Source organism: Ambystoma mexicanum, chromosome 8 (genome assembly GCF_040938575.1).
Source record: "Ambystoma mexicanum isolate Mex_15411 chromosome 8, UKY_AmexF1_1, whole genome shotgun sequence".
Lineage (NCBI taxonomy): Eukaryota > Metazoa > Chordata > Amphibia > Caudata > Ambystomatidae > Ambystoma > Ambystoma mexicanum.
Genome location: NC_090929.1, coordinates 458,352,986 through 458,367,683, shown reverse-complemented (window position 1 = coordinate 458,367,683; position 14,698 = coordinate 458,352,986). Strand labels below are relative to the sequence as shown.

At 45.4% G+C, this 14,698-nt stretch overlaps 1 protein-coding gene across 1 annotated transcript in view; it reads left to right on the top strand.

The window, feature by feature from the left end:
* ZMPSTE24 (zinc metallopeptidase STE24) overlaps nt 1-14,698 on the top strand; it is a 413,896-nt gene that overhangs the window by 91,597 nt on the left and 307,601 nt on the right. Inside the window, exon 4 of the mRNA XM_069610066.1 lies at nt 8,170-8,286. Within this exon, the coding sequence (XP_069466167.1) occupies nt 8,170-8,286 (117 nt within the window). The remainder of the gene's footprint in view (nt 1-8,169; nt 8,287-14,698) is intronic.

Below are 14,698 nucleotides of genomic sequence, written 5' to 3'. Positions count from 1 at the left end.
CGGGCCCTGACTTCCCACACCTAATCGCCTCAGCCTCTGCCTATACACAGCACATCTGCTGCTCAAACACGAGCACGGACACTCCAGCACTTACACCCACTCTGTCCCCCCTCTTCTCTCTTTGCAATTGTACGTTCTGAACACTCACAAGGCATAGTAGGTTCATTTATATCTTCAGTTCATATATTGTTTTTACTGTTAATCTCAATCCCATGTTCCCTCCCTGTTGCCATATGGGCGCTTTGAAACGTATTTACTTGTTGTATAAGAGCCTAATAAATGCACAATAAATAAAATGATTGCAGTATTGCCTTAAGGATCGGCAATGCCAGTTGTTTGTTAGGCATTCCCCTTTTGTCATGCATCACTGTAATGTGCCCTTTTGCATTCTAAATACAAGCACTACAGTACATGATCTCATAGCACTGTGTACATACGCACATTCACCCACACCACTACTGCACATTGGCACACTCGCAAAACCCCAGCCACTGCACCCCCCATCGCACCTTCATACATGCAAACATATTAACCCTGCACTGCAATGCACATTGCCCCGATTTCTGTATGCATTGGGATTGTTTGCAGACACTGACACCAGCACTTCTGTCACACTACAACTACACACAACCCCCAGAGCTGTTCTACACACCACCACCACCACCACCACTGCCGCTGTAAGGGTATGTAACTTTAATGCGAAACCTATGAATTTATGGAATTGTGTATTACTGAGTACAGCATTACTGTGCCAATCGGGCATAACATGTGGCCTTATTCTTCTAAATTGGAATAATGGTAACCTCTATGCTAACTAGGCATACTTGATCCTGTGATTTCTTTACTAACTGGACATAATGCAATCTAACACTGCTTTGCTAACTGATCTTGGAATCCGACAATTCTCACCAGTAATACTATTGCTTGTCACCTGGGCATCGGATAGTAATACGTAACTGGGGGTTGGTGACAGTATCTGGAAATGTTGTGAGAATCTTGGATTTTGATAATAAAACCTGGTGGGAGTCCTGAGTTTTGTATTTTATTATTTTTTTTTATTGCATTTTTACATGTCGTAGTAACAGACCCGCACACAGTTCCAGGCCATTTCCAAACTATAATCAACACAGCAGCAATGCTTCCTTGAATTTTACATGTCCATTTACCGAATGCACCCTCCTCTTTCAGATCTGCCAGTGTGCTGGAGGCCATGCAGATGGCAGTGATACATGGTATAAACCCCAGTAACATAACCTATATGTTAGCAATACCTGGCATATGATGTGCTCAACAGATCGCACCATGACAACAACTCACAAATAATAACTTTCTAGGGATATGATGCCAGTGCCTATGCATGTCTTGTACGTCAACCAGAACAATTGCCCCTTGTTAATGCTTGTTTTCCAAATTGTGAACAATTTATTTACACGTTCTTACCGAAGAGCACGCTTGCTTGAGGGAACTAGGAAGAGTGTGTAGCACTCGTACTCAGCTGGCCCTACTTAACAGCCTTCCTTGTTTCAACAACCTTGTAATGATGATAGACTGAGCCTTTACCACTGTGGATTTAAACACATGGCCCACCAGCTACACATATTTTTGCAACAGGTGCACTATTCTACTTAGCTTTTGTAGCAGCCTTTTGACTACTTTCTCTGTGAATAAAGATTTTCCAGAATAACTTATAAGAAAGTCTTAATTCTATTAAAGACACAGAGGCAAGCCTTATGCTTCTCTTTCTTTTATTAACTTAAGAGAAAAGGCTCAGCAGCAAGTATTTTATGCACCTGACTGAGGGTATAGCGTATACATTAACAAGGTGCAAAAAATATCCAATAAGCATTTAACATGAGAGGAAGAACCTTTAGTCCATATAAAGGTCACTTGAAGAAAAAAGAACGCCATTTCCCAGGAGGCTTTGGCTCAAGTCCATAATAGGTCACAACACATGTGACAATAATCCTCCAATAGGCATCCAACTGTCCCGCCAAATAGGAACTAACAGTGTGTAACTTCTTCTTTCGAGGCTGCGAATTTGGCAATCCAGAAAAAATGGGCATGAAGTCGTAAGTTGCGGACGTCCTGAGGGAAAACTAGGGCAGATCAGGTGGGCTTGTCTGCAGTCACTGTCGAAGGAAGAGCGAATAATTATCCGGATTACTTGACGTATATGATAACCCTATTCCTCTTGCAAGGGTGGGAGACAAATCAGTACGTTATTATGCAATTTTACATAGTATGTTGAATGACAAATTCCCCCAATGCAAATGACATTGAACAATTTAGCGTATCATGCGCCGCTATTTCTCTAGTCGGGCGGGATAATGCTCGCCTCCGTGTCTTTAATAGAATTAAGACTTTCTTATAAGTTATTCTAGAAAATCTTTATTCTATGTCAAGACCGGAGGCTCTCATTATGCTTGTTTAAAGCTTACACACCACCATGGATGCAGGTTGCGCTACCAGTTTCAGGTAGAATTGCTTGAAGATTGAGTCACCTGCCCAATCGGCCATCCTCATGATGTCCTGTAGACGGACCACCACCTGAAAAGCTTTGGAAGCCATGGCCCCTCTCACAGAGTGAGTGCAGAAGTGATTAGTATCTATTCTTGCTTGTGAGAGTCCATCGCACCCAGCGTGCCAATGTCGGGGCAGAAACTGCTCTCTGGGGTTTGTGCAGTGCTATCAATAGTTGTCCGTTAGAGAGATCCTAAGAGGCGCGGTAACAACTTTGTAGACCTGTTAAGCCCTTGACCAGACAAAGCTTTGGCTGTTCTATAAAGGCAGGATATGAGATTACTCTTGAATTGCATTTAGTCCTTCTGGAAATGTGGAAGACTATGCCATCAGGAGAAAAGGTCTTGCCTGCTGAGTCGAGAGCTTTGACATCGGAGACTCTTCTGCAGGTGACCAAGCATAGTAGCGTAGTAAGCTTGCCGGAAAGGGCGGTGCGAGAAAGTTCCTCATTATGAGGCCAAGAAAGGTAAAGGTTCAGCACCTTGTTAACGTCCCACAGTTTGTCTCATCGGGACAGAGGCGGCACCGTAAGACAGATACCCTTGAGTAATCTGTAAACCAGGTGATGTTCTCCTGCTGAGCCCTTTGCACGAGATTGTGGCCGGCTGAAATTGCAGAGCGGTAAGTATTGACTGTCCTGTAAGTGAGACCTCGCTCTACTAATGAAGCTAGGAAATTCAGAATTTCCTCTATAGGTGCCGAAACTGGATGGAGCCCTCAGTCCAGACACCAACATGTCCAGGCGTTCCAAGAGTTGGAGTATCTCTTGAAGGTAGTGGGGGCCCAGCTCTCCTCGATGAGACTGATGACTTTGTGTGAGATCCCTGGGACCCTCCATCTTGCCCCGATATCCTCCAGGCTGCTATGGTCAGCAAGCCGCTGAGGAGAAGGGGGTGGCGTTGACCTGTCGGACCGATTCGCAGATCTGGAAATCTGGGTAGAAGGATTGGAAAATCCAAGGTAAGTTCCAGAAGAACTGGATACCAGGTATGAGATGTCCAGACTGGGGCTATGCGGACCAGCTCTGTTTGTTCTTGACTGGCCTTCGCCAGGGTCCTCGCTATCATGTTGAAGCGGGTAAAGGCGTAAAGGATTCCCTTCGTCCTTCGCTATAGAAATGCATCAGTTGCGGCGGCAGCTGGATCCGGCTTCCAGCTGTAAAACTCTGGGTGATGAGTGTTGAGGCGGGAGGCAAGCAGCCCCATCTCTGTTGGAGGCCTAGGAAGATCTCTCTGAGCCTCCAATCGCTGTAGTCGGTGGAATGACAGGTGTGCCAGTCAGCAACAACGTTCTTGAGCCCTGGGAGATACTCTGCTGTGACGGTGATCCGGTATTCCAGGCAGAAATGCCAAAAATCTTTGGCTAGCTCTGCTAGAGTTCTTGATTTGGTGCCACCCAGATGATTGATGTACCTTACTGCAGAAATGTTGTCTATTTCCAGTAAAATACAACAATTAACTCTGCCTCTGGCAAATGACCGTACTGCAAAAGAGCCAGCGAAAAGCTCCAGGCAGTTTGTGCATTTCCAGCTCCTGAGGAGACCAAGTTGCCCCCGTGGCTACTGCGCCGCATCTTGCTCTCCCACCTGAGCGGCTGGCGTCCGACTCTATTACTATGTCTAGGGTGGACCCGAAGATAGCTCTGCCATTCCAGGCTTCCATGTGCGTGAGCCACCAGATGAGTTCCGTCCTTGCCTGAGGCGAGAGTGTCAGACGTTGTGAGTAAGAAAGGCTGCGCCTCAAATGCTGGCCTTTCAGTCTCTGCAACTCCCAGTAATGAAGTGGGCTGGGAAATATCGATTATGGAAGAGGATGGTAGACCGCTTTACTCTCGCTAACTCCCAGACGGAGATGACATTCCTCTGAAAAAGCCTGCAAATCCCCCGATGTGTGGAGTGTATCTTGGCAGTAGGGAGAGGGAGCTGCGAGATCTGCATATCCACAACGAACCCTAGAAATTCTAGGTTCCTGGATGGGCAGATGACTGATTTCTCCCAATTTATGAGCAAACCGAGGCTATGTAATAGATCTATGGTGAGTTTGGCATGTTGTTGTACCAGGGCTTGGGCCATGAAGATGTCGTCCAGGTATATTATGAGTCTGATACCTTGCTCTCATAGATGAGCCACGACTGGCCTTAGGAGCTTGTTAAATGGCCAAGGAGAGCCCAAAGGGCAAGCTCATACACTCCCAATTCTGGTCCTTCCAGGAGAACCTCAGGTAACCTGTGTGCCTGATGAATGGGCACTGCCAGAAAAGCGTCCTTGAGGTCCAGGCGAATGAGCCAGTCGCCTTATCTTACAATGTCTCTGCGCATGTGTATCCCCTCCATCTTGAAATAGCGGTAGACTATGAAGTCGTTCAAAACCCTGAGATTTATCACTGGACGTACCTTCTGCTGCCTGTGGAAAAATCTGCCCTGATTCGAACAAAGGCGTATTGCCAGCTTTTGGTGTAGACTGTGTACTTCACTGTCTAGCGCTGCCACGTCTGCCTCGGACATTACTATATGTGCGGGTCGACTCGCTTGGAAGGGTTGAGCAAAGAACTCTAGACGCAAGCCTTAAACTGTGTCCCTGATCCAGGCATCTCCTGACAAGGAGTCCCAGGCTTGCGCAAAGAGAGCTATCCTCCTTTCTATGGGTGTCTGCAGCGCTGGTGCTGCTATGGTTACGCTGACCTGTTGGTTGTTGGGCTGGGTATCTTGGGTATCTTGCCGCTCTTCTCCAGCCGCAACCTCTTCCTCGTCCTCTTGATGGGAAGGTGGTGTCTGAACGGTCTTGCCAGAAATTATGTTGGTCCCTTGAATGTTGAGGTCTTCTATCAAACAAATATCTGCTGGAGGAGCGATCCCTACCTCGTCCAGCCCGGGAAAGTGTTTTGGTGGCGAAGACCTTTTTAATAGACGCCTGCGCCTTGTCTAAGGCTGTGAAGGTGCCTACGCATTTGGACATCTCTTTCATGAAGGGATCCCTGAATAGCAGGCCTTGAGCTGCCGCTCCAGATTCGGCGTCTGCCAGATCTCCCATCTTGGAGTCTTTTTTTTAGGAGAATGCCTTTCTTGCGTTCAGTAGATAAGGCACAGTTGGCGTTTCCAAGTAAGCAGATTGCTCTCTGGGCCCAACCTGATAGAATAATTGGGTCAATCGGCTTGCCTGTATCAAAGGCCTTTTCGGCCAGGCCCATTATCGTTGCCCGGGGCTCTGTAATGTCCAGGAACCTATCTTGGCAGGATCTCCAGGCACGATCAATGCCTTTTCTGGGGTCCTTGATGTTCTTCCCTAGGAAGGTAATCATTTTGGAGTCGAGTTCCGGAGTTAGAGCTACCTTCCCCGGAATCTCTGGGCGAGGGCATTCTGATTTGAGCCTGGCCCTAACTTCTTTCTCTAGGTGCAGACATAGTCTGGCTTTGATGTACTCATGTGGCTCTATATGATGGTTCCCAGTCTGTGGATCTGGGGTCTATGAAATCCTCCGGTGTAAACATTCCTTCTAAAGCAGAATGTTCTCCGGCTGTCCTCTTGGGAATGGGGGCTGCCGCATTTCCCAAGGTAGAGGGTCTCGACCCTAGAGTTTGATCGTCCTCATCCGAGGAGATGGGGGGGGGGGGGGTCTGGTCATCATTATTGCACTCCCGCTTATCATGCTCGTCATCTGTGCCCTGCTGGTACTCCTCCAGGCTCGAGGGTCTAGCACCCCTATTGTCTTCCTCTGGGCGAGATCGTCTATCGTCTATCGTCGGAAGGGGCCTCCTTCCTAGTTGGAAATGCTTTCTTAAGCCTGGAGAAGGCGTCTGAAATAGCAGCAGTGGCTTGCTCTGGCTGGCTCATGGGGGGGTCAAAGAGTTCTTACTCTTGCAAGCCGGGTTACATCCCCCATCAGAAAGGTGTTTTCTTTTCTGTTTTCTCTTCCTCCCCAGTGGGGGCGTTTTCTGCAAGTGCTCTTCCATACTGTCCAAGCACTGCTGGATGGACGAGCATTTCCGAAACAGCCTTTTTAATGGTGGTTTCCACAGAGGATCCCTTTTTAAAACTGTCCCATAGACACTTCATCAATCTGATATGCTCCCTCATCCTCTGACCAATATGTTTTTGGGGGCAATCAGTCCTTCTTCTGTCCAACCCACTGCAACTGATTTTTAAATAATGTCCCCCCTTTTTTTAAATTTTTGTAGTATTTTTTTTTTTATTTTTTTTTTTTTTTTAGTATTTTTAAACGTTCTTTTTTTTTTTTTAAGTGAATCTGGGAGAAAATAGACTTAATTGCTTTGAAAGTAGATTCCGGCGCTCGCAAAATCCATTGAAGAACAGAAATCCGTTGCATGAGCGCTGGTCAGTAGAAAAAAGAACCAGGAGTAAGGCCTTCCCTAGCGGCTGCAGGCGTCCCCGCGGTTGAAGCAAAAATGCTGTGTGCGGCCTCCCCGAGGCTCGTGGAGCATTTGAGTCTGGGAATACGAAAAAGGAAACAAAGGGAAAATAGATAATTGAGCTAGTCGCGAAATGCGAGGCTCCAATCCTGACAACGTTCTCCGACGCCAGCAAAGAACTGGTGTCGGAGACAACAAAATAAAAAAAGAAAGGGGACGCGGATTACGCGGTTGGCGTTACCTAATGTAAACAATACTGTAAAACGTTAATAAGGCGTAATACAACATTACAAGTGCTGGCAACGCTCGATATTAAAAGAACAGCAATATTACATATAAAGGCTGCTGATTAATCACAGTGATACAATGTAATACATTGTACTTGTCTCTTGCTGTGAGCAGCAAAGAAAGAGGAAGTTACACACTGTTAGTTCCTATTTGGAGGGACAGTTGGATGCCTATTGGAGGGTTGTTGTCACATGTGCTGTGACCCATTATGGACTTGAGCCAATGCCTCCTGGGTAATTTTTCTTCAAGTGACCTTTATATGGACTAAATGTTCTTCCTCTCATGTTTATTGGATATTTTTTGCACCTTGTTAATGTATATGCTATGCCCTCAGTCAGGTGCATAAAATACTTGCTGCTGAGCCTTTTCTCTTTAAGTTAATAAAAGAAAGAGAATCATAACGTGAGCCTCCGGTCTTCACATAAAATTGTTGGTTGCCTGTTTTTGCTGCTGAAATGTCAGTGGCGAATGCTTGGTAAGAAAGAATGTTTCATGGGTTAATGAATGCAAAAACACAGTAAATTATCCCTAAAATGATCTGAAAAAAATGTTTGAGACTGCTTTGAGCAAAGTGACCTTCTGAATGTGTGCTGCTGCCGTCCTTGTGTTGGAAGTAGTTTCTGCCAAACCGTGTCTCTATTTGGAGCTATTATATCTGCACTATCATAGACTGGTTTACAGCACCATTGTCTTACCTTCTCCCAGACAAGGCTGGTCGCCTTCCTGTGTCCCCATTGTTTTGAGCGAGAGAAGGTTAGCTTGCTGGCCATGGCCTATGTAATTCCCATCCTGCAGACCTAACTCTTTCAAGAATCCTTAATGTCTGTTTCCTCGGTCTAGATCACCAAGCAGACATGAGTAGCTAGCTCTTTGGTTCATGGGACATCCGACGCTAAGGCACTTGGAAAGCTTGCCCTTTGGAGCTAAAAACGCATAGCCTGAGACCTTGGTGCTTGTTTTCTTTTAAATGAAAGATAAAATATTTTTTTATTTCAGATCATTCAGTCTTTGATTTTTCTGCTCTTGGCGACGTTGTTTAGTGCAGTGACCAGCCTTCCATGGAGCCTTTACAACACATTTGTCATTGAAGAGAGGCACGGGTTTAACCAGCAGGTAGGTAATGATGCTTTTGCAATCCATTTTCTGTGACCTGAATGCACCTGTTTTTTGTTCTACCATGTGGCTTAATAATTCACATTAGTAAATTGGACTTGTGGGGAGCATGTTTAAAAGCTTAGGGATTGGAATGTGCCTAAATGACAAAAGGGTTCTTAGGAAGTGATGGGAAGGAGTTGAAAGAATTAGGGTGCCATCAATGAGGATGGTGCCTACTGTCCGACCCCAGCGCACCTCATATGTTTTCTAACAGAATTCGGCAGGTATTGGGTTGTTAGGGTGTGAGCACTCCGTGCTCTGTCCCACTAAGGAACCTATTGAATACAGACATTTGTAGAATTTAGTGTCTAGGAAGAGAGGGCATGATTTCTTCCTCTACTCTCTGCCAGGTAGTTTAGAGTGGTTCAGAGTCTCGGCACTTATCCTTTTCATTTCCCCAAGCTAGCTTGACAGTGAGCACACTGGAAGGAGTTGATGTACATGGATGGACAGTGTGATGGTCTTATGGCTAATGAGCAGATCATCTGAAGGCCTTGAAGCACAAGGCGAAACCGGTGAGGCAAATTGGTGGACATGGCCAGACGTTGTTGGGACCTTTCGGCCCAAGACTAAATAGTGCGAGGGCCTTGCAGTTGAGGAAATTGGTGGCACAGGTTGGTTCATGTAAGCTGATCTACATGTGTTTTCTTAGAAGAATAAACCAAGTGTAGAAGGGGACATTTGGGGGTGTTGAGCTGTTTCAGGGACACATTGCAGGGTTCTAGGTTCTGAGACTCACACAATCCCTATGGTGTGTTTATGCCTTGGTTTTCTATCTGAACTACATCATTTGCTTACTTTGCAACAGTAAGGCAGCATGGCTTCACAATATTAAAGTCAAAAGAAATAAAGTGAAGTAAAATGTATATTGCATGAGTTTAACTCCTAGTTAATTTAACACATTTATTTAATATCTTTCGAATGTGACATACATGCTCTGAATGCATTTATTAATAATTATGCTTAGTACTGTTAGGGAAGTTTTCCTAAAGTTCTACTGGCAGTAAGACTTTAGTAAGCTATCCCAGTGGTTTTTAGATCCCTCAACTCTTTGCATCAGTCTGTACTAGCTCAGTGCCTTGGCACAGTGGCAGAGCAGTCAGTCTTATCTTAAAACGAAGATGTGTGCTGAGTGTTAGCTAGACAACTAACTAACTAAACTAATTTTTATATTGCGCACATTAACCCAAAAAAAGGCCTCAAGGCGCTCACAAGGACAAACAAACAAACAAGAAAAAACAAATAGACTCAGTGAAGGGGAAAGAGAGTCATTTAAAGAAATGACTAGCAAAGTCCTTAGAAAAGAGGTGGACAGGCACAACAATATAGTTATATAAATAAATAGCATATATTATATTTTCACCAGAATCACTTTAAATACTTCAGACGTTTACGGTAGAACACTTAGGAATACTTGAAAATACACTTCAAAGGGCACTTTCACTTTTTGTTTGCGGTTACATTTCTAGCAACGTTAGAAAGTTAAGACAATGTTATCGTATTATCGGTTATTGGGCACTTATGCGTTTTTCAACGGGTTATACAGGTAAAGTCACTTAAAGGGAGGAAAATGGTTAGTTAGTTTAGCATGAACTTAGTTCTAGGTTTTAGAGATTGTTTCTTCTCCTAGTAAGTCTTTTATTAGTCCAAAACACAACCCTAGCTAAAGGCAGTTCGTAGAGGGCTTGAAGTATTGACAATCGGCGAATAATGAAGGGTTCCTGCAGATTTCTTCCAGTGTCTAGAGTTAACGAAGCAGCAAGTTAACAGAGACCTTAAAACTGACTTGAAAAGGGAACACAAGCAGCAGCTTGGGTAGGAGGTAAGAGGGGGTTGCCCTGGACACCTCTGTGCTCTCCCCTCTGGAGCGACTTCTCTAAATCGGGTAAGCAATACAGTTTCCCCCCACAGTACCTTAGGTTAGAAGAAAATGTTCATGCTGGATGCTCTGCGATGTTGCAGCTCTGGTCCAGACCACTATATTAGCAGAACAATGGACGAGATCTCTCAGCAGTCTTGAGGGAGGACCTGTAGCATGACTTTCAGCAACTTCTTGGTCTCTCTGCGGTTTTAGCGCCTTTTCTGCAGCACCAACAGCTTCCTGCAGTCCCACCCTCTAGTGAGGGGGTCTGGGCGAGTTGGATCGGATCTCTGGAGTGTCCTTAAGGTTTCAATAAAGATTTGGACGGATTCTGCCTTTACACAATCATGCACTCAAAATGGGGCAGCAGGTCTCCTGGTATTGTGGTTCCGCAGCTCTGGAAGCTCCTAAGACCTCGGGAGATGGCTTGTTTCAAAGTTCGTCTTGGGACTGGTTGTTCCCACCAGCCACAGGGAAGGAGTCCTCTTCGTAGCTCCTCTGTCACACAGAAAACAGGGTCTGGACAGCAGTGGTCACTTTGCAGTTTTGCAAAAGGTCTGCAGGCATCTCGGGTCATCGTCTTCTTGAGTTACTTCTGTTTCCAGTGGTCGACTTGCTTTTCACCCCAGAAGCTTTTCACCCCAGAAGCTTCACCTTTTAATCAGTTCTAGCCAAGGCCTTAAACATGACGACTCAAAGCCAACTCGAGGATAAGGTCCAAACCCATAAGTTTGGGTCATGGAACACCAGAGGATTTACCCACTTATTCCAAGAGAGGTGGCCACTTGATCTGGATGTCGTCTGCTTACATGAGACATGGTTAGACGAATGCCCTATTTCTGGCGAGTATGCAGTCTCTTTTAATCCTGCTCTCAAAAAAACGAAAGGTAGGCCCATGGCTGGTCTATTACCATGGTAAAAAAAAGCTCTGGCTATCATATTATTGAAACCATGAATGTGTCTCATTACAATCAGCCTACGACAATTACACAGAAGATCGCAGGCTATACAAAGATCCACATCTTGAATCTATATTGGAACCATAAAATGGCAGGCACAGATGCATTTATAGATCAAGTTACAGCTGTAATAGACGAATGGCTAGAAGCGGATGTCACTGCTGGCATCGTGATATGTGGAGATCTGTCATGATGCCTACCTCCAAGGAGCCAGGTCCGACCCAGCAAACCCAGAAGCAGGCATCATTTCCCCCAGGGGAGTGCCAGCGGGCCCAAGCTTGGACCCTTTGGACGCAGTCCTGGCGCCTTAGGCGCCAGGCTCATGTTGGACCTCTGTCCTGGCGCCCTAGGCGCCAGGCTCATAAAGCTAGACATGTGTTCAAGTGTTTTAATGTGCACTTGATGCAGACCATGCTGCCACATCCAGGCCCTCTTGAGGCCTGAATGGAACTACTTTACCTGTGGGATTACTTTCCACCCGGGTGTGGTCGGGGAAGGATACATACCTGATCGGAGGAAGGATACACACTTGGAACTTCTTCCAAAGCTATTTAAACCACACCCGATCAGCAACTCGCGCTTCGCGTTGTTCTGCTCCTCGCAGCTGGACGCTCACCGTGTCAGCTCCTGCATCTGGACCTCAGCCACGCCTGTCAGTATCCTGGGTCACCTGCAAAGGGAGACAAAAGACCTTACCTACTAAATCGGCACCACAGAGACATCACACTGACGATCCTGAAAAGGAAGACATCATTTTAAAAGCATTTCGCTACGATCGCTGCAGCGCTGCATTTCACTCACCTTTCCTGGACGCCACCATCTTCAGCAGCGATCATCCGGATCCACAGCCACTTCCCAGAACCTAGAGAGAAAGACAAGAACAAGGTGAGAGAAGGAAGGGAATAGGAAAAGCTCAGTTTCCTTCTAAGTCTTACCTGTTGGGTCATTCCCATTTCATTTCGGGTCTTGCCGCTTCCAGGCATCCGGACCCCGGCCCCTATGGGGAAAAAAGACAAAGACATTGAATGAGCGCTCATCCAGAACTTACCTGTCATTTACTGGAACTGCACGTTTCACCTCGGGTCGGCGCCATATCTCCGGCATTCCGAACCCCGGCCCCTAAGGGGAAAAAGACAATGAACATTATTATTAAGCTTGGACTTTTGAACTTGCAACAGAACTTTTACAGAGCCTTACCTGAATAGTCAAGCTTACCTGAACTCCCATCAATCCTCAATCCAGTGAAGTAACTGGGTTTCAACGCGCCCCTGCATCAGAAGCAGGATGGAGAGCTCATCCTTCCTGACCCTAAGGTGAGACTTCACGGGGAATCGTGGAAGGGTATCGTGGAGGGTTGGAAGAGAGTGGGAGGCTTGAGCATAACTCAGTCAGTAGGTAATACTCCCTTTTCACGCACAGGGGAATATTCTTGCGAGCCGGAGAAGCCAGAGTAGAGGGGCCCTTCCTGTCCATCTTCAGAGTCCTGCGCTTCACCGTTGAAGAAGCATCAGCACTCGAAGCCAGACCTGCGCCTCCGTGGGAATCAGGTGAGCGTTACAAGATCTGAACATGAATTGTTTACCAATAAGTAATGATTTGAAAGCGAACAAGCCTGTCAGAACACAACTTGCTAGACGATGGTCCTTAGAGTTGGAACTAAGAAACCTGGTGTTGCTGAATGGAAATACTGCAGGAGACATTCCAGTTAAACCAACTTGGTCTAGAGGCAATCAGAAATCTACGCTGGATTACTTTGTCACTGAGAAAATACATCAAAAAACCATCTCTTTGGAGGTGTATCCCTGGAGCAACAGCGACCATGATCTAGTAATAGCGTCCGTCTCAACATCTATTGAACCTCATCTCTCGACATGGAACTTTCCTTTTCTGGTTGAATCTAACGGAGTAAGGGTGAGTCTAAAGGAGACGGATGTAAAAAATATCTTAAGCTCATATGTGGAGGGGCAAGAAGAAATAGAGTGTAACCATCTACTAGCCTCATTCAAAGAGAAACAACAAGGATCAAGGGCATATGGGTTCGTGGCAAAACACACGTTCAACCTAGAGGTTGTAAGAAGGAAGCGCGAAATGAGAGTACAAATAAGACATCTGTCGAAAAAGGACAGCAATTTCTACTTAACCTCGAAACAATGTAAGCAAAAATATAAAAATTGGCTCACAACACACAAAGCGTCCATGTTGCAAAAAGACTCTGAACTAATAATGGAAAAACTGCAAAATAAAAACTCCTCGGAATTCTGGAAGCTAATAAACAACGAAGGAGCTCCGCAAACGGCTCTGTTAGCTAACGTAATAACCGAAGCCGATTGGACAAAACCTTTCTCGGCGTTGTACAACAAAAGGGGAGTAGAAAGGGCAAACTCCTTATCCACACTTGAAAAATGGAACTTAAAATTTGAAAAAAGTGACATTGAGGAGGTCATTAAAAAAGCCAGCTCCTCTAGAGCTCCAGGTCCCGATGGTTTAACGAACCACACCATCAAACAAAATCCGGAGATGTGGGCAGAGTTATGCTTTGCGCTGTTTAAGAGAATAGTGGCCAACTGTAAAAGTCCTAAATCTTGGAAAAGTGCGATCATTATTCCAGTGTTCAAGAAAGGAAACCGTGCTGACCCAAAGGATTACCGTCCTATAGCATTATTAGACGTGATAGGGAAGGTTTATGCAACCCTTTTACAGCAACAATTGGTGAAATGGGCAGCCGAGTCAAAACATATGGATCTGTGTCAGACTGTCTTTGTCAAGGGAGTTGGCTGCGGCTTGAATCTCCTCCTGATAAATCTCCTAAAAATGTAATCCATAAGAACTGGAACCAAGCTGTACCTAGCTCTCATTGACTTTTCCCACGCCTTCGACAGCATAAACCAAGAACTATTGTGGGATAAATTGAAGACTGTCCTGCATGTTTGCTAGCGGCCATTCGAGAGCTAAATACCGGAACAAGCATTAAAATCTGCTTAGATCAAAAGGGCACCTTGTCAGAGGCGATTAACACCTTCTGTGGAGTAAAGCAGGGCTGTCCACTCGCTGCAATTATATTCAACTTTTTCATATCGGATATTGGAAGATCCATCGACAGTATTCGTTCGTTCTCTCCGCGAATACATGGATCTCCAATAAGTTGGATATTATATGCGGATGACCTGATACTTCTGGATGTCATCCCAATAGGATTGCAGCGAAAAATGGACACAGTGGAATTGTATGTAAGAACAAATGGCCTATGCATAAACAAAAAAAAGAGTGAGGTTTTAACATTGCAAAATCTGAAAACATCTAATTGGAAAAACTTCAAATGGCACCTAGGAAAAGAGTGTCTAAGTAATGTAACAAACACAAGATACCATGCAAATTTGAATGATAGTCCCTGGGAAGATATCGCCAAAACAAAATGTTGACAATTTGCCTGTCAAGCAAGTGTTCACATAAGAAGTATGGGAAATTCTCTATAAAGCCGGTAAGGAACTTTTACTACCAAAAGGTAGTGCCTGCGGTAATATTTGGTGCAGAAAATGCATTTGGGTGTTCT